General features: G+C 41.0%; 1 protein-coding gene across 4 annotated transcripts in view; it reads right to left on the bottom strand.

The window, feature by feature from the left end:
• Positions 1 to 834: 834 nt before the first annotated feature.
• FXR1 (FMR1 autosomal homolog 1) overlaps positions 835 to 25829 on the bottom strand; it is a 44041-nt gene continuing 19046 nt past the window's right edge. Inside the window, exons 4-16 of one of the 4 annotated variants that reach the window (XM_025195981.1) lie at positions 21599 to 21747; positions 20866 to 20959; positions 20019 to 20135; positions 19737 to 19907; positions 15237 to 15315; positions 12797 to 12906; positions 12055 to 12141; positions 10896 to 11103; positions 8943 to 9125; positions 7222 to 7422; positions 5702 to 5782; positions 3352 to 3443; positions 835 to 2070 (exon numbers count right to left, since the gene is read on the bottom strand). In XM_025195981.1, coding sequence (XP_025051766.1) covers positions 1900 to 2070; positions 3352 to 3443; positions 5702 to 5782; positions 7222 to 7422; positions 8943 to 9125; positions 10896 to 11103; positions 12055 to 12141; positions 12797 to 12906; positions 15237 to 15315; positions 19737 to 19907; positions 20019 to 20135; positions 20866 to 20959; positions 21599 to 21747 — 1743 coding nt within the window. In that variant the 3' untranslated portion in view covers positions 835 to 1899. Of the gene's footprint in view, positions 2071 to 3351; positions 3444 to 5701; positions 5783 to 7221; positions 7423 to 8921; positions 9126 to 10895; positions 11104 to 12054; positions 12142 to 12796; positions 12907 to 15236; positions 15316 to 19736; positions 19908 to 20018; positions 20136 to 20865; positions 20960 to 21598; positions 21748 to 25829 lie in introns of all 4 variants that reach the window. The other 3 variants (XM_014527842.2, XM_025195980.1, XM_014527843.2) reach the window with 3 other exon arrangements.

A 25829-nucleotide genomic window follows, 5' to 3' on the forward strand; every position in this document is an offset into this window, starting at 1 on the left:
ACAGAAAGAACAGGGGTACAGAACAGAAACACCATAATACAGCAGTTAAATTGAACTAGGAAATGTCTGGACAAACAAACTTTAAAAATTAGCAGGTCTAAAAGATGAGCCCTAGTAAAGCAGCAGAATTAATGAGCTGACTTCAGAAAAGGTAGATGTGACAGCCATTACCTGTCTACTCCTCCCTCACCTCACCAAGGATCCCCTTTTCCTAGAGGGCTCTCATTGTCAAAAATCCTTCTAGTGACTAAGATTTGCTTAAAAAGCTGATTCACTTAAAAGGTTTAATTTCCTCCCAAGTCCAAACTGTCAAATCTTGACACTTCTTTCCCCAGAACATCCTGTCTTTTTGACTGAAACCTACCCAAGTTGCAATTTTATTGCTTCCCCGTTTCCTATTTCAGCTCTTTTCTAGCTACAAAAAATGCAGAAGTTAAATAATTTGTCCCCTGCTGCTCAAAGCATTTCATACCTGATTTGGCGAGGATGAGGCTGCACTTTGTTCTTGGAGACATCTGCTTTGGTTTCGTCCTGCATCCCTCTTCTCCCCTTTCATTTCAAGTGATGTCCCCATGATTTCTTCACTTCTCCAACCTTCTTTTTTAGCCCATGTCTATGTTGCTTACAAGCCTGAAAGGAACTACCATTAGTGTACCAGACTTTTACCCTCGTTACATGTCTGCAAAGGCGAACTGTCAATATTCCCATACATGTTTAAAAAATGAAATGAGATTTACCACCTCCCCCATTTTTGAGAGCTTTTTTTTTTTTTTTTTTTTTAAGAACTGAGATAAAAACTAAATTTAAAGTGCATTAAATACTTTAAGACTCCAGTGTATAAATGGCAAATTTAATGTGTTAATTTGCTCTAGACAAATCCTACAAGGCAGCCAAAGATTCAGCTCAACCAGCTAATGAGCTGAGGTCAAATGTCAAATTACAGCATTCGTTCTTTGAAAATCCTGAGATATTTCTGATGAAAAACAGTCAACAGATGGAAGATCAAAGTTTATTTTTTTTTTGTTTTGTTTTTTTTTTTGTTTTTTTTCTGTGGGTTTCTTTTTTTCTTTTTTTTACTACTGGCATACAAAAACATATTGCACATCAAACAACCAAAACAAAAATAAAAATACTCTACTGAGGACTAACATATGTAGTTTATACAGAATAAACTTTCTGGAAATTGATCTTTTCAGTAGTTAAGGTTATGTCTTTAAGGACATGACTAATTCAGCTTAGTGTTAACTAAAGCTATGTTTGATTTTTAAATACTGTACAGTTTAATAAATAAATCAAACAAAGCCTCAATGTAGAACAGTCACTGCCAATGTCACTGCCAATATCCCTGCAGATGATGAGAATTTAACAAATGTATTCCAGTGGTCTGCAGATTTTTCTTCTACATACAGCATTTAAAAAACATGTATTAAAACAGACCAGTTTCCAGACTAAACTAATGGAGAAATTACAATTCAGTGCAAAATATTTTAAACTGCATTTCTTTCTAGTATTCCTCAGGTGAAGAAGTGGTTGCATATTATTAAAAATGTAACAAAAGCAGCTAATGCTTTCATAAAGAATATCAAGTTAGGGATCCCCCCCACATCTCTGCCATATTTTGAAAACAAAATAACATTTCCTATAGCCAGCAAGTTTTTGTTTATTTAAATGTTACATATACTATCTCAAGGCACATCTGATGATATATTTATAACACAGTAGGTGTCAAAGTATGTTTAACATATGATTTCTTCAGGATCCCTCCCCTTTCTGTATTCCAAAATGGAGGAACTGAAAGTGCGGTGTCAAGACTGGCGATCCATATTCTATCTTTGGCAAGCTTATACAAGCACTATTGTAAAATGTAATGTAAAAGAACTGTAAACTAGGAACTTCAGTTTATGAAACACCATTCAGCACTGCTTCTTCCTGATTATTTCCATCTTCTTGTACAGTACTTTTCGTTTCTTCAGGATTAGGCTGTGGTTTAGAAGGTTCATCCCCAGAAGCACCAGCTGGTCCGTTTATTGCCTTTTCAGAAGGGCCATGTTCTTCAATCACATCTTTTGCCTTTCAAAGAAAAAACATTTTTAAGCACTAGATACAGCAGCACAGAGAACTCCCAAAACGGATTGAGCACACCCCTGTGCGATGGACCCACTGCAAGTTGAACCAGGACTCTGGCGTTCTACCATCTCTGGCTCGGACAGGCTCCCTAACAGGAACTGCTCTAGCGTATCCGACCAGTGCAGTTCTCTAATCCAGTAACCTCGCGCCAACAGGGAGCAGTACCAGAAAAAGAAAGTGCAAGCAAATGATGGGGAAAAATCTAGGCCCAAGAAAATTTCCTTTTAAATTCCAGTAATGTGAAAGGTTAACAACTTAAGATCCTGGAGGTTTCATATCCTTTCCAAAGCTAGAATAACTGAATGTTCTTATTATCTACCTATAAAGATAAAACTCCTTTTCAAATCCTGTGAAATTCCTCACCTTGTCAACACTTTATGGCAAGGGTCTCTACTGTATAAAAGTTCCCTGTAGTTAGTTGTGGTTTTGCCACTTTTAATACCGCTGAATGCCCCCTCTTGTTGCTGTAGAAGGGTGGAATGTTCGCCCATCTCCCACCTGCACCTGTGGTGGACCAATTCGTGGCCCTGGAGGCCAGATCCAGGCAGGGTTGGCATGCACGGTAAAGGTGCAATCCAGCCCAACCCTGCCTGCCAGATCTAGCTGCTGAGTGACAAGGTATGCTGGCGTGATCTGGCACAGCAGGACGCGTCATCCAACCCTCAGGGTTCCCCACAGGTCTGGAAATGGGGCAACGGGGGGAGCAGTGGCACCATTAAGTGCCATGGCTCTGGAAGCTCTTGAAATTTATGTTTCCATTGCCCCCTGTAAACTGCCAAACCCATGGACAACCCCATGGGCTGGATTTGGCCCACAGGCCAGAGGCTTAACACTGATCTGTACCATCCACTTTAACTCCTGTAGGCTTGGGCAAGCCACCAAACATCTATCCTCCGTTTTCCCTGTTTTTATATAAGTGAGAACATCCCCCTTATGGGAATCCTGGTAATTAGTATTGATGGAGTGCTTTTGAGTGTGATAGGGGTGGGCAAGTTAAACTTGGTGTAGTAAAGTGTGGGAATTAAGCTTTAAAAAGAAAGTTTGTTGTAACGCAGTAAGAGATGAACATCCACTGGTACATACCCTCAGCAAACTTCACTTGCTATGTTACACAGCTGTCTTTCTACACAAGGTAAGGGTGAGAGAGAGCATTCCAACATGAACTTTGTACAATGGAGAAGGCACACAGAGCAGCAATTATTAAGTTTCTTCTTTTTCTCTTACCATTTCTTTCTTGTTTTTGGGCAGCATCTCTTTTGGGGAGTTCCTCTGTCTACTCTGAGATTCAGCTCGTGATATATAATCAGCTACTGTGACTGTTTAAGAAAAGAAAAGTTACATCACAAAATAGTTTTTAGAACCACTTCATATTTTAAAGCAACCTAATTTGTTGTATTTTGGGGGGATTCTCTGCTTTATTTAGGGTCTGTAGTTAGGAAATACCTTTTTTTATGAAACCCTCTTTATACTTCTGGATACTCAAGGTCATAAGTATCTCAGTTTGTAATATTAATTCTATAGTAAGGATCAACTTCTGTCCTTCACTGAAGTCATTCAGCTTCCGTTAGCAGCAGTGGTAGCTGAGCACATGTCTGCACACCGAATGTAGCCTTAAACTAACAGGGTCAAAAGTACTTCTAGTCTGGGATAACACACAACAGGTTAATCTGAAAAGGACTTTCTACTAGGGGGGTCTCATTAGCATATAAGATACTTTGGACTGGCAAGCTCTTGGAGGAAGTGAAACTTCAGTTAAAAAAAATCTCTTCTGGAAAGGGAGGAGGGCACCTACCATGCTATTTAAACAGTAATGAAATTTCACACAAGGGTATCACACCATTAGATATTGGGGATATAAAAAATACTGGAAGAACAGACAGTTGAATAAGAAAGTAGTGTTCAAATCTGTTTTTATGGGGATCTCCTGAACTAAATTCCATTTTCCTTTTATTTTTTATCCGATCTTGCAGTTTAAGTGACGGACCTAAAGGAAAATATAGATTTTGCCAGCTGTGTGTTGAATAATATGATCACTAAGTAATTATATCTGGCATTTGACAAGCTATTTTTCTCGCTGTGATAAAATGATATGAAGCTGATAAAAAGGCCCAAAGCAGAATATATGGCAGGGTCCAAAGTACCCACCACAGAGCTACCATCTTGTAGCACAGTGTCTTTATGGAAAAGCTAGCTCTGGGCCATGACTCTGGAAAAGTCTTTCTATATTCTGCTTTCCAAAAGCAAGGCATGTGTCTTGTTTGAGGGATGTGAGATATATATGCATTCTATGAGTAAAGTATAAAACTACATTATTACTTTCTTAGCCAAAACCTGCTACTTCCCTCCCCTTTATTTTATTTAAAATTATTTATTTGAACCAAAGTTTATTCTGAATAATAGTGGCAACAAACTACCTTATTCAAATTCTGAAAGATGGGAGAGAAATCAAATTGATTGAAAGCAGGATTTCAGGGGAGTTTGGGGTGGTAGTTTAAAGCATTTTTCAGTTCAAGGGATATGCTCTTCATACCATTTTTATGGATGATTAAAATCTTCTTATACTTAGGGTTTATAATTCCCTTTTATAAATATAAAAGAAATCTCATTTTAAACAAGTTTTGTCCTTGTTTCTAAGCATGTCAGTTCTTACAGAAATGAGGACTGCTCGGATGTAGTGGGCTGTCTGTCTTTGTTCCAAAGAGCAGTACAATATGTTTTGGGAAAAAGTTATGCATCTAAAAAAATGCTTGATCCTCAAAAAAACAGATAAAATGAGAACAAACTTGGGTGTAATTGTGAGCTTAACAGTCTGAAAAGCATCCATTAATAAATTAAAAAAATACTGTGGCTATAGTATCATATGCAATCATGTGTTTTCTAGAATATAGTCTAATAAAGATGAATTGCCTTTTCCAATATTTGAAGTGTTAGTACACACAAAAGAAATGCATCAAGCCACAACACTAAAAAAAATGGAAACATGCAATTTCATTTAAAATCTCAATACATGGATGATTTATGATACCCATAAAAGCGAGGGACTGATGGCGTTGCTTAATACAGGCATGTAAGGCAGGCAGACACCATGTAAGTTCTGTCACACTGCTTTGCACTGCAGAGTCTACACTGCTAGTCCATGTCTTCTGCCTTTCCAGTAAAAACAGCCAATAGTGAAAAATTGTTTGAAAATATTTGGTCATGTCACTAAGTGCAGGTGCACAGGCATGGGTAAATACAGAACATGACCCAGTTTGCATACATGGACTTGATCCTAAACCATTGAAGTCGATGGCACTGACTTTAATGGCGGCTGGATCTGAAACAAACTGTCTTCTTCCAAGTGAAAATTAAAATTAAAGACAATACAAATTAGTTTCATTAGACAGGTTATAAATTAAACATGTTCTCTTGTGGTAAGAATAGCCTTTATCTTGTAGATAGTAGTCTTATTAGTTATGCAGTAACCCTTATTTTCGTAATGCAGCTATATGTATCTAGATATACATAAACAGCAGACACATAACATTCTTTCATGCTCGTGACCCGAAGTTACCCAAAGCTTCACTCAGGTTACCTGGCTGTCTATCTTCTGCCTGACCCCTGAAGCGACGCCTGCGGCTACGATTGCGTCGCTGGGGTTTTTTGTCACTATCATCTGCAATTGCAAAGTTTACCATGAACTATTTCTGAAGAGAAAACTTTTTTCTTTAGCAGTTTAAGGATGGGGTATTTAGATTTACTTTTGCTAGCATGGAAGATGAAATAAAACATTATGAAAGTAGATGGAATTTTGAATTGGAAGCATTCAAAATTGATTATGCAAAATCCTATGCAGTTTGGTATTGATTCAGTAATAAAACACCTAAACACATGCTTAACTCTAAGCATGAATAAGTTTGCTTTACTGAATCAAGGCCCATGTGGATTCTGACCATATAATCAATCAAATATTAAAAACTCTTCCTAGAGTATAAAGGAGTTGTTCATTAGCCTTGTGTCACTGATCGGCATTACAACTTTATTTACCTGTTATCACCTAAAATAGATAATTCTTCAATAGGTTACTTTAGCAAGAACCAAAGTTCTTTTCTGATCCCAGCTGGGCCAAGTACAGACAGTCGAACAGCCTGAGGCTGAATCAATTCAACCTTCACAGGTGAGTCTTAGCTGTGTAGCTTGAACCAATAAGCAAGTGAACAGAAATTCACTTTTGAGTCCAAAAATGCAGCCACCTGCCTGCAGTGGCCCAGGCCAGAAGCTGGGGAGTGCTAAAGCATGTCTCCCTGCTCAGCTGGAGCAGACAGCTTGGGCCAAAGGTAGCCTGCCCACCCTGCAAGGGGGTTTGCAGGGGAGGTATAAAGCATCCTGGGATGCTGGGGGGATTGTGAGTTAAACCTGAATCCGGAGGGGATCTGGGACAGAAGTTCAATAAACCAATTTAACCTAAATCAGTTAAGTTTGATACTACACTCATTCAGGTTTATCTTAAATGAGTTTTGTCCATTTTGAAAGCAGTGTATGCACACTGGACTTTTGTTGTGTTACAGATTTAAACAGGTTTCCAATCACTTATACCAGTGTCATTTCTGTCCCTAGACTTGGGGTTCTCCCAAGTTTCAACAAAGTAGCCCTATTCAAGAAAACATGCTGAAATCCCATTGGAAACAACAGGATTGTTAAGGGAAAATATTTAAACACAAAGTGAATAGAAATGGACTTAAAAGATTATTTAAGAGCTTTTCTAATTGAGACCCAAGATTCCAAGGGCTAAGAAAATAGCAGGGTGATCCAATAAAATGAAGAGTGCCCCTTTCCTCTAATCAACCTCAGATGAGTACTACAAAGGGGAACCAAAGCAGAGACTTCCCAGAAAGTGTCTCTCAGCCATATCGATTATGAACAAGGTATAAGATGAGAGAAAATCAAGAGGGATATCTTATGGCATACAGAAGTTTTCCACCTCTGAAAGAAGAAAAAGAATAATTCATTGCTTAATTGTTTTAACCAAACACAGATTCTCCACTAAGAAAAAACACTTACATGGCTGATTCAGGTAATCTGTTCTGTGGTTCAGTCACCCAAATGATTACATACCTAAACCATTCTCATTAACAGAAGCAGTGTCAGACTCTGTCATTCCATCCATTAGAACAGCATCTTCGTCAGTTCTTCGCCTGCGTGATCGCCTGCGGCGGTTAGCACTGTGATGAGATTCACTGGCATCGGTGTCTACAGTCTGGTCTGATTCTGTGTTATCAAGTAAGCTGTATGGGTTGCTGTCAGGATCTTTCAGCACTAAATGATTAGATGAGAAAGGTCTAAGACCAACTGAAGTTACATGTATTGAACTCTGATGCTGATTTTATCTACATTTTAAAATATAAACATTTGCAAAGTTATGAAACGTATTAAATGCACAGCAATTGTGGTTTTCATGATGGTTCCCCGGGCTTTTCACTATTCTGAAATTCCAGCCAGATGCATTAAGCATCACAGCAGGCAAGTCATGTCAGGATGCAATATGACCCAAATGTAATAATTAAAAACATCTTTTTAGAAGTTTCTTTATCAGTCACTATTTAAGTAGTAATTATGAGCCCACGGGGCCAAATTCTGGCTCCAGACAAAGCACTGCAAAAAAAACCCCCATTAGAGAAAAAGTTGTAAACCAAGTCTGTATTCTGCATGCCCCATACGCAGTCCTCCATTTATTCAGTATTGCTATTAATATTTGCACGAGTAACTTACATGAAATGACTAGCGCAAGGCAGTATTAGGGGCCATATACACTAAAGCAGTGGTGCTCAAGCTTTTTGGCCAGTGGGCTGGATGGGCAGTGCCCAATTCCTCTGTGGGTCCCATCTGGCTGCACAGAGGGGGGCAGCTTGGCCCCAGTCCAGTTGAGCAGCGAAAGGAGGCTTGGTCCAGCCCCAACCTGGCCCCTTGGGTGGGAGGGCCCATAACCTAACAACAGTCCAGCCTCGGAGGGGCAGGGAGAGTGCTCAAGTCCTGCAAGGAAGGAAACGTGGCGGGGCCCTAACTTGGCTGTGCTAAGGGAAAGGGACATGGTTTGGCTCTGATCCTGCTGTACGGGAGCAGGGTCGTGGCCCAGCTGTGATCTGCCCACAGGGTGTGGATTTTTGGCAGTGGGGAAGGGTGGCAGTATTAACTGCCACTGGTTCCCTGCCGCCAAATTTCCCAACCTGTGGGGAGTTCTATGGGTCAGGGTCCAAGGCTCCACGGGCTACATTTGGCTCATGGGCCGGAGGTTAAACACCCCTGCACTAAAGCATTCTGAACATCCCCTTTTACAACCCAACCAGCATGCTTTTTCTGCATTAACTGTAGGAAGATGTATAGACCCTGATGGTATTCAAAGACTGGAAAGGATTTCCACCCTACTACATCCATTCTAGTCTGCATCTATGCATCCATAAATGATGTAATTATGTGCTGGTGCCCTTCAAGATTTATAACCATAAACCACACACAAAAGAACTCCCCCTCACCTCAATTATTTAAGTGTGGTAGGAGTAGGAGCAAGGGCTTAGGCAAGAGACCTGAGAAAAAAAAATCCTTAAACTTCTTCAATAGCATGGTGCAAATCCTGATATAGCTGTGTGGAAATCCAGCTATAATAAACTCAAGGTTTGATAGCTAGCTTGCCATATACATATATATACACACACACACACACACACACATCTTCAACTAATGATTTAGTTAATAAGGAGAAGAAATGAAGCCAGGTGTCAATAACCAAAACTAAACCCAAAATGCACTTTCAACACTACCAGAGCTGATGGAGGACTTGCCAGCCCGGGGTCCACCACGTCCACGACCCCCAGAAACACTGCGTCCTCTTCCTCCAGGACGTCTTCTGCTGTCACGCTGATGTCTGCTCTCCCTGTCATCCTCTCCCGCCAATGACCAGTCACTCAGTTCATCTTTCCTCTCAGACTCTGTTTCAGAGGGATTAGAAAGCTCAGAGTTCGTACCTTTAAACAACATAGAAAAACACACAGATGAACTTTCAATTTGCAGCCATGAAGAGATGAAGATATGTTGTCTATTTGCAGATACTAAAATAGAGCTACTCCTTCAAAGTTGTACCTCCCAGTTGAAGTGTTTTATATAGTATGTCAAGATATTGCAAACTATGCAACGTATTTTCCAATTTAGTTACACAATTCACCATATTTAGTAGGATGCTTAATCTATTTCATAAAAGCAATCCATTTAATAAAAACAATATTCTTTCGTATAGAACAATATATAAATCTCCACAATTCGTCTTGGAAGTGCACAGACTCCTTTAGTTTTGGAGTCCCGCCCCCATTGATGCCAGATGGCCAGGAGGTGAAAACCGCCGCACATTTAAAACTGCAGCCTGGCCATCAGGTGCAGACAGCAAGTGGGCACGTGGTGGGGTGGGGGACACTCCAAAATTAAAGAAGCCACCATACCACACACTTCCGACGTGAATTCCAGAGATCCCTAATCATCAGATTCTAGCACAGGAAGTGCTGGATTCATGGGCCTTGGGGCTAAATTGAAAAAAATCAGTCCATCCTTTGAAAAGGTAGTTTTATAATGTTTAAGTGTCAGACTTCGGTTTAACAATCAACAGAAACCAAACAAGATCTGAACCCAGTCATAACAGGAATTTTGAGTAACTGCAATCTCTTTTCTGGAAGCTATTCTTCTATTAATTGCATCACCCAGATTTTAAAAAGTTAACAACATAAACCACTGTTCATATAACCTTTTATTCTGGAGGCTCAAAATGCCTCATTAATTATGTATATATGGATCAGTCACCCAGAACTAAAATGCAATCAATTCTTGGTTGAGACATGGCAGCTGGTCTCAATCAACAGCACTGTATAATCAATTCAATTTTCCTTTCTTTTTTTTTTTTAAAATAGAGGTTGACAATTCAGCTCTCCCACTGAAACTACATGAAACATTTTAGGACTGTATAGTTGGGGAGCGGGGCAGCACACTAAAGCCTGCTGAACCAAAATAGGACATCCAGGCTTATACACAAGGAGTCAGAATCTAAACAGTAGGTTGGGTGATTATTTTTGGAGTTTCTCAGGACACTTCCCTAAGCTGAAGGGAACTGCAGGGAAGTCTTAGGAGACTGACCTAGTCAATATAAGAACCTCAAAAAAGGAAAAAGGAGACAGGGAGGCTTCAGACCAAGAGAATGGAAAAAAAAAAAAAGAACTCAGGCAAAACACTGTTACCTCCACTTATAATTGTTCTGCTTCAGCCTCTGGAGCTTTTACATACGTAAGTACAATGTGGCCAGAGACTGTTCACCTGTTTTATTTTGGCTGCAACAGAAACCATGGTTGTAAACCTGACACCCAAGAGATGGCTTCCCTTGTGTAACTTGAGCTTTCTTCTGAGCTTCTGCGAGATACACAAGCCTTTATCTAACAACCTGGTATTACAGGAATGCGACTGCTTTGGCAAAAGACAGGTTCTTTGCAAAGTTCAGTCACAGGGTTTTAATTTCATTTAGTCTATTTAAAACATGCTTTGCAACAGGAATGTAAACATAATCATGCTAATTTGAGCTGCTGTGCTAATAACTAAGCAGTCCCCATCTACCATATTAGCCAAATTCTGCATTTACTCAGCTGTGCGCCATACTATACATAACCAATCTAAAAGCAAACCATTTAAAACAAAAAAGGACTACATCTGTTGCATACACAGAAGTTTCTATACCTGCTCCACAGAATAAAAACACTCACCATAACCTGAAGTATAATTTGGGCCTCTGCGACCTCTCCCTCTTCCACTATATGACCTAGAGCCTTGTACAGAGGAGAGGGTACTTTCATCCGTGGTGTAGCCCTTTTCCTTTTCAGGAACTCTGGTGGAAGAAGGTCTGAAACCCATGCCAATCTGACGCAGCTGTTCATCAATCTGAAGCCTCTCAAACCTTAACTGTTCTACTTCCTACATTGAGAAAGAGACATTATGCATATACCACATTGATGCTGGATCCAAATAAATCATCATTATTTCTCCAAAAGGTGGGAAACACCGACACTTAACCACCATCTTGTCATTCAAAAAATTAAGACTGCTTTTGTAGGTTCAACACACTCCTCATCTGGAAACAAGGAACACTGTTCAGCTGTAAAAGTGCTATCCGACTTGCATTTGGAAAGAGTTCAAGCCACCTCTACATTCCCATTCCTATCTGAAAAAATACCCATAATAAAAGATTTTGCTTGATACCTGCAACATCGTGACAAATAAAATCACATAAAGCCAATAATCATGCAATACAGAAGGAAGAGGTGAGCTTTCCTCCATTTTGAAATCACTCTTGCCTCAATGGACTTAGCAGTGCTTTCCAACTGAATTATTTCCTTCACAGTTCTGGAAGGATTTAGTAAGAGGAGCCACTTTTAAAGTTCTCGTGTTAACAGAAGAATTCATTCTCTCCTAGTTGTTATTTTATTAGATTGTTTAACAATTTTTCAGATCTCCAGTTTCCAGTTAATAAAACATTAATTTACTGGACAGCTGCGTGAAATGCAGACGTGTAGCAATGCATCCACTTTCTTTATACTTCACAAGTCTGCACAGTCTTGTATCATGCAGCATTAAGACTCAGCTATCAAGTTAGGATTTGCAAAAATTTAGGTTGAACATAAAATATTGGGCATCTCCAGCCCCACACCTCTATCACAATATAGTGAATTAAGAGATGACATTTTATTTCTTGTAATTACAGGCCAACGTAATGTGCATGCAAGGGAGCGAGCTGAGGGAACTCATACAACCTTAGAACCTGATCCTGAGACAAACTGACCATCTGCAACTCCCAATTAAGTCAAAATGTACAAATAGATAATTTATTCTAATAACCTTTTCCAAAACATAAAATTAAATACTTACCTTCAGGTAGGCAATGTGGTATTCTAAAAGAACCTGGACATTTCCAATGCTTTCTTTAGTGCCAACAAATACAAACGGGACCATTCCCTGTAAAAATGAAACGTCATAATTTCATGTCCTTAAGGGGGGCAAAATTAGCAAGACCTCAACATTAATCATTACACAAATGATTTTCAAGTGACATGAATAAAGGTCTTAATCTTAAGACTTGCAGCCCAAATCCTGGGCTGTGTTAAAGATCCACTAGATACAGCTCAAAAAATAGGAGGTTAAACTGACTTCAAGGTGTTTGCACTTCTGTGAATTGAGACAAATAACTAAGATCATCCTGTTACCTACAGCCCCAGTAAACAGCAACAGAGGACTGATGAGGCACAGCGATGCCTAGTCCAGTGTTTTCCCCTAGCTGTGCCGACCGCATGGATGGCCTACATACAAGCTGCTATGGTGGCGCTATGCCACTCACAAATTCTTCTATAAAGGAAGATTCATCTATTGGATAATTAAGGCAGCTTTAAAATACAGGACAGCTTTAGAGGATCAATAGTGAGTAACAATATAACTATATATGAAACAGCTATCCCATACCAACCCAAGGGATCATTCAACTCTATTAATATAGCTGAAACTTGCAGAGAGTGGTTTGGAATCTTTGCTGGCTCCAAAACTATTTATTAAAAATACAGCTTTGTGATATTAAAAAGAAAGGTTAAAGAGTTGAAAGAAAGAATAAAGAACTTACATCTTCCCTGGGCAGTTTGTTTTCATTGTCACCTTCAATTCTCACCCTGACGACTCCAGACTTGTCTACTATCTCCTGAATCACTTTTCCATTTTTTCCAATAACTTTTCCTTTAGTGGACAAGAAAGAATAATTTTGAACCACTGGTCCGAACTTTCTCTTTAATACGGTCTCTTCATTGTTTCCAAGTTACACCTAATAAAGCAGTACTAGTAACACAATAATAAATGAATGCTCTACAAGTCAGATTTCTATTACCTTGTAATTTATCAGTTTTTCACTATTGTGCAGAGGTGCAAAATATAAACAAGGTGGGGGGGGGGGGGGGAAATAATCACATATGGGGCAAAAAAAAAAAAAAGGGGGGGGGGGGGGGGGAAATCAATCCTATACTTTCCAAGTGATTTCTGAAATATTTGTGCAGAGAACAGTTGTTCTTAAATGCAAGTTAGGATTAGGTTTAAATACAAAGTAGAATCGGGGCTAGGATGCAGTGGCAAAAAAAATACTAAGTAAACTCTTCTTTCTTTATTTGGTGCATCTGAACTGGAAGATCAGTGCATCCCAAACGTTTTATTTTAATTTGGGTTGTAATCCAAAGGGCAATGTGAATCCAGGGATTCGAATTCAACCCTTCCTGAAACTTGAAGCTGGTATTCACTATGCTTATTTTGGCCTCTCTGTTACAAGAATGAACCACTTAACATGACTACCAAGTACTGAATACATGCTCTCTAATCAAAATTAGATTCTTTAGCAGGTTTTCAGATCTCCTGTTTCCAGCTAACATAACATTAATTTACTGGACAGCAGTGTCAAAGTCAGACATATGGCAATGTATTCACAAGTCTGTATAGGTCAGCTGGAGTCAATACATCTTTAAATACAAAATCCTATGTGTCACAGCATTATGACTGAACCATTAAGTTAGGAGTTGCAAAAATTTAGGGTTGTGGCACATGCACATGGCATAAGTCAGCACAAATAAATATATGACACACAAAAAAGTACCATCTACATATGACTGTATAATTGACTTTACTCTTGAGTGTCTGTCAATAACATTACATGTGCCAACATCATTGGTATATTTATTTTTAGATGTGTGCTGGGCCTTTTTGGAAAGCAGACAAACAAACAGTATCCTCCATGTGCAGAATACATATTTTTAACCCTCTTTTATACCTTCAGCCAGTGACTACCATCGATCTTTCTTAATCAGAAAGCTTTGGTCTTCTCGAATCTAAAGTTACATGGAAACTATACTTTTATAGTTATATGGCAGTTACCCATCGGTTACTGATACAGATAGCGGCACCCAAAACACTTGTATCTGGAGTATGGGGAAAGGAATATGGAAGGCTAAAAATACAATCTTGCACTACAGAAACTTCCATAAAGGGAAAAATCAGATGATAACATGATACCAGAAAAACAAGATGCAAAAAGCCTTAAGAATTTTATTATCTTCTCTTGATGGCTAAGATACCACAGTGATTTATGCTAAGTTTTGCTTTTAAATGGAAAAATGCCTTTCAGAAACAGGTCTACAATCCTACAGCATTGCAGGTCATCCTGTCAGATTATTTATGTTCAAACATATGTTAGTCAATACTTCCACAGACCCCCAAATACCCACGTGTTGTAATAACTGAAACTGGAAATTCAGTAGGTGGCACTCTTCTCTCTTAGTATGGCACCACCACCATAGTTTTGTGCCTTGTGGCACAGGCACTGTGGTTTGCAAGATGCCTTCTATCAGAGGAGCTATACTAATGAAGTCCTGAATAATGATCAGTGTACTTCTGAAATGTAGGTTAAGCCCAGTTGATTCAAACGGAACCAGTTACATTCTCACTTCTAAAGCAGATTTAGGTAAGATGTCATCTTCAGTTGACATCTTAAGCTAGCATTGTTATGCACCGATATATAGGTACTGCCTCCACCCTAACTTGGGTGTATTTCTGTGGTCAGTATAATGAACTGTCCCCTCTCCGTTTGCCTCCAGCTCCCTCCCTGCCTGTGCACAAGCAAAAGGCATAGTATAGAGAGCCCAGTTGCCAGGTTTGGTCCTTCAGCAGAATGGACTACCTAAAAGACACAGCTGAGGAGAAAGTGCTGCTGAGCTCCTGTAACCTTGGGGCGATGGATCTTTGGATAATTCAGCTGCCAAATACCAGAAAGTGCTGAATTTCGCAAAATGAGATTTTTTTCAAAGGCTTTATATAGCTTGACTACATTTGGGTTCTGCTGCCCTTTGAGGTGTTTGGATAATCAGAATATAACAATTTCCCAATACATATAGTTGAAGTTTAGACAGTTTCTGGACAAAAGGAGCAAGTGCCCAGTACCGTGATCTCAACCATTTCTGCATTCAGACTAAACAGGCTTCCTTTCTCAAGGTGTTCAAATGTTTTAAATATTGAGCAGCATTACATACCAACAAGATTTCTGGGAACTTGAATAAAATCCTCCACAAATTCCAAGTAACTTCTAGCCTTTTTTACTGCCTCAGCACTCTGAAAATGGACAAAAACCAAAAAATGTTTATTTGTTAAATCAATTTGATAAATAAAATCCTGTTCCAAAAGCTGGAAACTTTCAAAAAAAACTTATTTTCAAGATGAAGGAGGAATGAGATACAAATAGGGATGCACCGATAAAGATTTTTTTGACTGATACTGATAACCGATTACTGACCAGCCATATCGGCCAATACCGATCCGACTGCTGATACGCAGCTCGGCAGCTTGGAGACTAGCATCCAGCCGTTAAGTCTGCACCCGGGGTACACAGCAGCAAGAGGTGCCCCACCAAACCAGCCATGCACCGCTCCATCCCATACCCCACCCCTGCTCTGCAGCACTTGCCTCTGACCCTGCCCCATTCCCTCCCTCACCGTGGGGGCCTATCCCCTCACTGCTCCCCCCACGACGCTGCTTTCCAAGGTACCTGGCTGTGTGCATGCTGTGGCTGCGCACACGTACACGGCATTTATCAGCAACATTATTGGCCATATCAGCCAAAAAGAGCCGATTGCTGATAATGCCAATGTTCTGTTTATCAGTGCTGATAAAGTACAGACTGATGTATCGATGCACCTCTAGATATAAATTAATTTAGGTTTGCATGAAATAATAGAGAAATAACATGGGTAAAATGATTAAGAATTAAACACATTTGCAAAGCAAAAGCATGCACAGTGAAAAAATTGTTTTAAAATAGCATGAATAATATTATCTTGTGCAATTTACAACTGTAATTTAGTATTAAAACTATTTAAAATGTCCCCTTTATATCTAGCTTGTAATCAATGACTGGAAAGACTTTTTCACATTATGTCAAAACACAGTATACTTGTGAAGCAGTATCAATATAACATCATAGAGACTCAGTGATTTTTTTTTTTTAATCTGTAACTAGTTCTTATTAACGTTCAAGAAAATGCTAATATTATCCTAGATACAAAAATATTAAAGTTGTTTGTTATAAAGATTTTTTAAATTCTTCCCCTTGTATTGTCTGAACATTGAAGCAAGCAGGATTTCTATGTAAAAGCAATATGTAATCCTATATAAATGATTACATAAACATGATTAAGATTGCATGGACTGTAAGGTGGATAGAAAACCGACTAGATCGTCTAGTTTGCAGCCAGTATCAAGTGGGCTGCCCCAGAGGTCAGTCCAGATGCTGGTGGTTTTGTTCAGTATCTTTATCAATGATCTGCAAGATGGGGGAGGAGGGGGGTAATGCAACCTCAGCAAATGTGCGGATCACACCAATCTGGGGGAGCAGTAGATACACCAGAGGACAGGGCTAGGATTTAGAGAGACCTAGACAAATTGGAGGATTGGACCAAAAGAAATCTCATGAAGTTCAATAAGGACATATGCAAAGTCCTGCAGTTAGGACGGAACAATCCCATGCTGGGGACTGACTGACTAAGCAGCAGCTCTGCAGAAGAGGATCTGGCATTACAGTGGGCAATAAACTGAATACGAGCCCCTTGTTGTAAACAAGACTAATGGCATACTGGGCTGCATTAGGGAGAGCTTTGCCAGAAGACTAAGGTAGGTCTTCTGGCCTACCTCATTATTCTGATTATTCTCCTCTATTTGGCACTGAGGCCACATGTGGAGTACTGTGTTCAGTTTTGGGCCCTCCACAATAGAAAAGATATGGACAAACTGGAGAGAGTCCAGCAGAGGGCAACAAAAATAGTTCAGGGGCTGGGGCACATGGCTTATGAAGACAGGCTGAGGGACCTGGGCTTGTTTAGTTCAGAGAAGAGAAGACCAAGGGAGGATTGAATAGCAGCCTTCAACTACCTGAAGGGTGTTTACAAAGAGGATGGACTTGGACTGCTCTCAGTGGGGGCAGATGACAGAACGAAGTGCAATGGTCTCAAGTTGCAGCAAGGAAAGTTTAGGTTGGATAGCAGGAAAAAACTCTCACTAGGAGGGTAGTAAAGCACTGGAACAGGTTACCCAGAGAAGTTGTAGAATCTCCATCCTTGGACTTTTATTTAAGGCTTGGTTAGACAAAGCCTTATCTGGGATGATCTAGTCGGGGATGATCTTGCTTTGAGCAGGAGGGTTGCATTAGGCAACCTCCTGAGGTCCCTTCCAACCCTAATTTTCAATGATGCTATGGGTTTCCACAACTTTTTAAGTTTCCCAACTTCTCAGTGCTAAACTTTGCATCCTGAAAGCCAATTTTGTTTAGCTTCTCTCTCAACAAAAGCTGAACGGGATTTCAAAGGATGAAGAAACAGGCATTTCTTTAATCAAAGGGCATTCTCCCTACAAATTTTAAAGGCCGACTGCAAACAGTAAGGTGGGACAGCTCGTCAAGGAAAACTGTAAAATCTTTTACAAGGGAAAATTTTAGGCAAACTAAATAGAGGGGTTGCTTCTAGATCTCTTTCCAATATAGAATATTTTTTCTTTAGCATTGATACAAGCTTTAAAAAACAAAACCACCACCATCACATGAGCATTATTATATCGGACACACACGGGCATATTTGGCAGCAGAGGAAAAGGTGGGGGGAGCTGTATCAGCAGTGTTCCCCAACTAAAGCAATGCTAAACGGGTGGTTCTGTCCCAGGCTGTGCGGACAAGCCTGTGAGCTCAGACAGCTCACTGCTCACATGCTGCACAGCCTACAGAAATTGCAACCACACAGGCCTGCCCCCTCCCCCCCAATATTGCAATAAATTCTGAAATCAGGAAACATGGATTTATATTATGTGTAAGGGGAAACACCCACCATCCCAGCCACATCCCACTGTACTGACATGAATTAAAATCTCTTAATTTGTGCATGTTCACAGGCTTATATATAACAGGATCCAGTTTACTGTGCGAATACAAAAAGAGGGACAGACTGCAGAGAGGATGTTTAGCATCACATTCCCGGCACGGTGCTCTAGGGATGGTTTGGAGGCATCAATGAAATCAAGCCATAGCTCCATAATCTCTGAACTCAAAGGACAAACAACCCAGTATAAATGGCACCCAAGTAACCATAACCATTGCTACCAAACCTGGCTCTTACTTTGCCTCTGGGGGCAAAACAGGAAGTGTACCATCTCGACTGCCCATCGCATATACTAGAGTCTGGATATATTCAGTCTACTAAAAATGTTAGGTGGACATGATAAGTAAACATCTATGACACAGATCAATTAAAACAAGTCCAAATTTGGTATGAAATAAAATATAAAACTGCCCATTAATACAAGTTTAGGCTGCTCTTCTGCTGCACACCTGCACAAAATTGCCATAGTGGGCAACAGAAGGATCAATCCAATATATGACTATCTTTGGATAATGATGAACTGTCGTATGACTCCTCTGTTCTCAGTGGCACACAGGAGCGGGGGCTGTCCAGAGAAAAGTAATATATATGCTATACAAGCCCTGGCTCCAGCTATCTTCCAGATGCAATAACAGCTTGCTGGGGGCTTTGACAGCCAGAATAAATAATGTCCTTATACTGTTCTCCTTTGCACTGGGAGAAAGATCAGTAGCAAACCAAGGAATAGAGAAGCACAAAGTTAGCTTTAGTGCCAGATTTGCAGTGCCCTCCCCAGCTGCATGTTGTGCTTCTCAGCTATGGTCAGTGCTCAGAGCTGGTACAGTCTAAAACTAATATTTAAATCATTTACTGGTCTATCAACATGAGCATACCTATATTTGCATGTTGCAATACATTTATTATACAGGAGAAACACCAACATAAATATTTTATCCTGATTAAATGTTGCCCAAATACAAGTAACTGTGTTATGAAAACTCCCATATTTCTACCTTAAAACAGTGTTTCTTAGCTTTTTGGCTAAGAGGTATTTAATATCAGATATATTCTACAGTAGAGGGGAATATCTTACATTAATGGTGGCAGACACCATGTAAAATGGTTCCTTTACAGCTTATAATTAAATGTAGAAAAATGTTAAAGTTTTGCAATTACAGTCCATGGGCATCTATACCAGACATCTGCTCTGACACATGCATGTGTCAGAGCAGACTCAATTAACTGAGTCTGCTGGAGCATGTTAATTAACAAGCTCCAGGAGCCTCCATATCACATCTATTTGGCGCTTCCGCTCTTCAAAATGGCGGCAGGGGTGCTCATCGAACGAGCTTTAGCTCAAGCACCATCATCACCATTTTGGAGTGCGGGATGCTGAATCCACGTGACGCTGCAGCCTCTTTAGTTAGGGCGACTCTCAGAGCCTCTCTAATCAAAGCACACCCCTCCACCCCAGAGCACATGTACAGACACCCAATTTCTGGCCACAAATTAGCACCAGCAGAAAAAATTAGCGTGATAGCCATACAGCAGTTGGTAATGAATGGAAAAGCAGCTGGCTTTCATATTCATATGCGCATGCAGAGTGAGACAGTAGGCACAAGCTTTTCTCCTTACCTCGCCATAGATCCTGAAAGTACCACTATCTTCCTCTAGCTCGATTGCTGTAACTCCTGGGACCTTCCTGGCTTGCTGTATGTTACTACCATGCGTCCCTATTGCAAGCCCCATTAAATCTTCTCTGACGACAAACTCCTCATGAAATGCTGCTGCAAGTTGTTTTGTACACTTCGAAGAGAAGACAGAATTTGTTCACCATAAGAAGGGCCTCAGCCTTGAACACAGTTAGATCATTCTTACAACCAATTAGACAAAAAGAAATGATAAGAAACAGCTTACTTCTAAGTGTTTTGTGGCTTCCTCATTTCTTGACATGAGCATTAGCTTGGTACGAATGCTGCGCAAATGCATGTCACTTAATATAGTCACTCTTTTCACTGTTGCTTCGCTAGCAGACTACAGGAAACAAGAGGGAAGATAAGGGTTATTGCTTTTAAAAAGGCAATCCGCATTCAAAGAGAAAGCAGAAATCAAGATGGACTTTTTCACATAAGCTGAATTTCAAATATACACCTCAAAGAATCTTACAGTGAGATGTTCCTCTAATCGATATTTAATCTCAAATAAAATTGGGGGTTTGTTTTTCTTTAAATCATCATGCGTGTTCAGGTCACCCACCGATTCCATGAGAGCCACATAAGCAACCAGAGAAAGCTAAAACTGAACAGGCAGATTTAAATGGAGAATTTAAATAAAAATAGGACTAAAGATCTCACTGTTGTCCTTCCACGCCTAACAATTTTCCTCAAGCCTACCACTTGCTTAACAGGTTGTGCTGACGATTCAAACAAACTTAGGCAAAAATATTTTCTCTTCCAAATAACCCAAGCACATTATTTTTTCAAAAAGATGCATCTCTGGAACACATTATCCAAGAGAAGAAAGGTAGTTCCCAAACCTACACTGTTTTTAATGCATTATGGACACCCCTCTAGGGACATGCTACCAAAAGATATATTTTAAGTGATCGTATCAATATATCCATGCATTAAATTTCTTATAATTTGTGCAGTTTTACAACTGAATATATTTTCTATGTGGATATGTACAGTCTGTAAGCAACTGAAATGCTCGAAGTGAACCAAAAATTAATGTACTGCTTACACAAAAAAAATACATTTCTTACCAGTATTATTAATTGAGCAGTTTCAGCATGATAAAAAATCCGACAAGCTCCTACAGCTTTCTTAAAATCTTTATGTGCATTTTCATTAGCGCACCTACAAGAAATGCATTTATAAAATGTTATTCCAGTTGAAGACAGCATTATCAATAAATGTGGTGTAGCCCTATACTTGAAAGCTAACTATGCTGCAGCTAACTTTTGTAAAAATGATCTTTGTTTGGGAAAAGCCTGACTAAGGCAAGCAAGTGTACAAACAGTCCACCTCATTTCACAGTGCACACGCAGGGTGGGGTAAAGCAGTGAGCAACTCATCCAGGTGTCCTATAGTACAGTAGCAGTACTAGCGGCTACTCAGTACAGGGCTATAAGCTCAGGAAGCAGCCCCCTTTGGCCCAGTGCTCTGTTCTCATGCTGTGTAAGTCAGGCACAAGAAGGCACTTAGCTCAACCACTAGATAATCACACCAGCCTTCTGGAGTGAGAGACAGCGTGCAACTGTGCTAGAGCATGATTTTTGTGAAAACTGGCCATACCGGGGAAACACCAACACGGGTAGGAAACCACTGCTTTAGCATTTATTTCAAGTATCTATCATGAAAAGGGCTGTCTAAACTTACTGAACTATTTTGCCTCTCTCAGAAGCCAAGTATGAAACAAGCTTAAGAGATATGGAAAAAGATGCAAGCCATAGTGAAATAAGTAACAGTGATGTTATAGTATTCAGAGTTACTCACGCATCTCTGAGATCTTCAGGAACTTCCACTGTACACTTAAAAAAGGTGTTCTTTTTGACAGTTTTATTCTGATTCACAGGTCGAAGTCGTTCATATGTGACAATTTCATTGTAAGTAGCGTCACAGGCAGCATATTCAATGACATAAAACTAAGGGGAAAATGTTTTGTGAAAAATCATCGTTAACTTAAAAACAGACGTTTCGCAAGCACAGGGACAGATTAGCTGCTGGTCCCCCTCAACACCAAAAAAAAAAAAAAGAGAAAAAAAAAGAAAAGGAAAAAGAAATAAGTTTAGCCATTAAAAAGGAATTCTACTTTGGCATAAGGCCATGACCAAGCAATGTTATAATTCTGGGCAGATTTCTGCACCGCTCAGTGCTCTATTAAAGCCAGTGCTTAACCTATACAAAGCATGCTCATTTTTCAAGTCATTTTTTTTCTGACAGCCAGTTTGATCAACTCAATTCAAGATGACATTTAAGTGGTTTTCCTGCTTAACAGTTCTGCAACAAGAACTTAACAGACATTTTTCTAAAAAGGTTGACACACAACACAATATACTTCCTTCTACATAGATGCATTAGCTCTGCAACAACAGCAGTAAATACATTTTTTTTTTTTTAAATCCCAGAGGGACCAGGCAAAGGGAAGAGAAACTAATCTTCCTTTTTCCAAGCTACAGAGTTACTTTGCATCTGTAATGCCTAAGAGTAAGACATTCCCACCCACCCCCACAAAAATGGTTTGTGCCAGCCATGCAGATTTCTTACATATATGTTCCCCAAATCCTCTTCTCAAAACTTTGGGAATGCAGAAGTGTGGGATTTTCTCCTGCTCCCGTGCAAATACAGGTGCTGTTTTGGACAACCCATACACACTTGACTCAACCACCCCCTCCAAAAGCATGGATATATTCATTAAATGGTTCTATGATTTCTTTCCGTAAGGGAAGTTCCAATTATAAATGGAATTCTAAATCTTGACTATGAAGCTTCATTAACATAAATCTGGGATTGGCAACATTTTTGGGCAGAGTGCAGTTGGAAGATGTTGGTGTGCTAGGGAGGGGAGCTCCAATAGGCCTGATCCTTATTGTGGCAGCACAGCTCAGGCCCCTTCCCCACCATCTGCCCCGAGACATGCATACACCCACCCCCAGCAATGAGATGGGCAGAGGCTCCACAGACCCCGGTGTAGCTGTGAGCAGCCTGGGCTCCACGGCAGGCAGCAGAGGCTTGCCCAGAGCGTGGGCTAGCTGTGGCAAGTGGCTGCACCAGGGTCCACAGAGCCCTGGCCTGGCTCATTGCTGGTGGTGGATGCAGTCGTTCTTAGGGACAGACAGCAAGGAAGGGGCCCAGGCTGTACTGCCACAGCAAGGATCGGGCCCCTGGGTGGCTCCCCCACCATCCACCCCAAGCACACGTGCACCCACTGTTGGAAAGCCAAGCCAAGACTCTGCAGACCCTGGCGCAGCTGCTTGCAGAATAAAGACACAGCTTTGCTGTGGGAGTGAAGAGGAAGTTGAAATGTATTCAATGTAGTGGCTCACCGTGACTTTAAAAAGTTGATGCTGGAAGGGCTAAGCACAATGGGTGCTACCATATATCCTATTCAAATGGGCTGCACTAACCTATCCATCAGTATGTTTGCCCAATGTGTTCTATAGTCATGCTCAGTGTTGGCTGCATATAACCATCTTCATAGCTGGTTTTCATTACTGAGCACATGCTGCTTTAGGCAGCAGTTTAAATGATAATGTATGTAATGAGGTTTCCTTGTATGCAAATGTAAGATGAAGAACTGTTTTCCCCCTGCTGACTGGGGGGGGGGGGGGGGGGGGGGGGGGAGGAGGAGAAGGATAACCTTGTCTTAATGTCTTATCCTTTGAGTAAATATGTTAAGAAGTGACAGAGTAAAAGAGAGACGATCAAAGCATGACAACAACCTCTACTGTCAAACTTGATGAGGTGTTTGGGGAATCAGAAGGCTGGAGAAGTTCTCATTTGTATATATACAAATTTCTTTGTTGTATAATAAAAAAGACTGCATATCATATAGTTATGGACACTTACAATTTCTCATAATTTAAAATTCAAGTATCTAATACCCTTTCAAATAAATTATCTGGACAGGAGTAAAATTACAAGCTGCTATGGAATACAAGAACAACGATTAACCCTTTATAACAGAGGGGATGGATGAGACATGTTCCAACAGAATGTGTAACATGTCACAAAGGCGGCTTGCAGACATTTAAAGAAAAAAAACAAACAAAAAAACCCGCACTTTACCAGAAGTAGCAGCGCGTTACTTTGACCCAGCTCTGCAGCATCTGTACAGATCGAGCACTTCAGCAAGGCTTTTTCACACTTTTAGCTAAAGCTGATTCAATCAGCTATACCAGTAAAGCCCAATACCAATAAAGCCCCATTAGTACACCTGATCTATACAGACATTGAGCGAGCCAGGGTCAACTAATGCACTGCCTCTTCTGGGCGTGCACTGGGATCGGCGCAGGAGCGTGTCGAGTTTAAAGTAAATCACCTTTTTTTAAAAAAAAAACATCTGCAAGCAGCCAAAATGACTTTTCCTCCCAGTCTGTTTACCCACCCAGAGCAGCATAAGAAAGAAAATGTCTAGATCAACAAATACCAGAGGAAAATCATTTATTTCAGGTGAAATGGTCACCCCCAATAATTAGATTCTATATATGGAAAATTTATAAATTTCTTGTATAACCAACTGCTTTCTGCCCTGCCCACTTTGTCCCCCTGCAGCCTTCCTGCCCCCCTGCCACATGCAACCCCACCGCCAGGGGGCAGGAGGCTGTGGTGGTTCCAACTCCTCGAATCCCAATGCTCCCTGCCACTTGAGAGCCCCTGTGCCAGCAGCCCCAGTACTCAGCTGCAGGTACTGACTTTAAAGTGCCACACAGAGAAGGAGCCCTGTGGGATATTTTAAGCCCTGCTACTCCAGTCTCCCCATGACTGGAAGAAGCAGAGTAGCCTTTGCACCCTACACCTTCCCCAGACTGACCCCCAGTCTAGGGAAGACTGGGAGAGCAAGGAACAAAGAGCAGCTGTAGGTCAAACGCCTGTACTGCTCCCTCTGCCAGAACAATTTCTAGCAGTGAAAATTTCCCCAAAATCTCCATTTCTAGAAATGAACGCCTGCATGTAGCCCAGATTTAATGAGTCTCACACTACATATCTTCAGGGACCCTGGTTTGTTCCGATAAAAAAACGTGAAAAGATGTGCCTCATATACACACACACACACACACACACACACACACACACACACACAGATATATCTATATCTCTATAGGTATTAGTTGAACGCAGTTTTATTGATATATTTACAAATTTAAAGCAATTTAGAAGCCTACCAGTGCCTCAGTCATTACATCCCCATTATCTCCCAGCTGCTCCTGGCGACCTCAGTTATTAATCCCATGGCTCATACATATTCATGGTCTCCAGGGTCTCCTCCGGCAGGGAGGGCACCAAGACAGAAATTACCAAGAAACGAGCACAGGGCAAGAGACATCCAGCAGCTAGTGCCCCTCCCCACTGGTCCTATGACTGGCATCCAGACCTCCCCCCAACTCGCCAGTCTGTCTGTGCAGCTCAAAGGGTTTGAAAGAGACCAAGCCCTGGCTGCTCTGCACCCCGCCAGGTGCCTGTGCTGACTCTGCTGCCCAGCGCCCTCCCAGGCATCAGCCTTGGCCCCCGCCCAGTCCCAATGTCTAGTCTGAGGGAGGAACGGAGCCCAATCTCCCCCAGGCCCATCTCCATCCCCCCCATGCACACCAGGGCAAGTGCATGGGGCTCCTGGGCACACCCTAGCTGTACACAACCCAGGAGCTTCAGTTCTCCTTGCACAGCAGTACACCACCTCGCACTTGCATACACCCTGCATGCACCCCTGCATTTGCACACATGCCCAGGTGAGGACACCCCACTGAGATGCAAACGAAAGCAGCCAGGAGATGCAAAGGTGCGGGGAAGGTGACTCATCAGGAAGGCAATGGAGGGGGAGGGGATAGGGGCACTGGAGGCCTATGCAGCACAGGGAGGAAAGGGTTAAAGCCAGTCCCAAGAAATAGGAGAACAAATAGAAGAACAGCGCTGAACCCTCCTCAGGGATGTCTGTGGGGGCAGGGGCTTCACCCCTATCCTGGACAGGGGGCGCTGCTCTCAGATGCATTATGGTAGCAACAGGGGGGGG

Source organism: Alligator sinensis, unplaced genomic scaffold (assembly GCF_000455745.1).
Source record: "Alligator sinensis unplaced genomic scaffold, ASM45574v1 scaffold301_2, whole genome shotgun sequence".
Lineage (NCBI taxonomy): Eukaryota > Metazoa > Chordata > Crocodylia > Alligatoridae > Alligator > Alligator sinensis.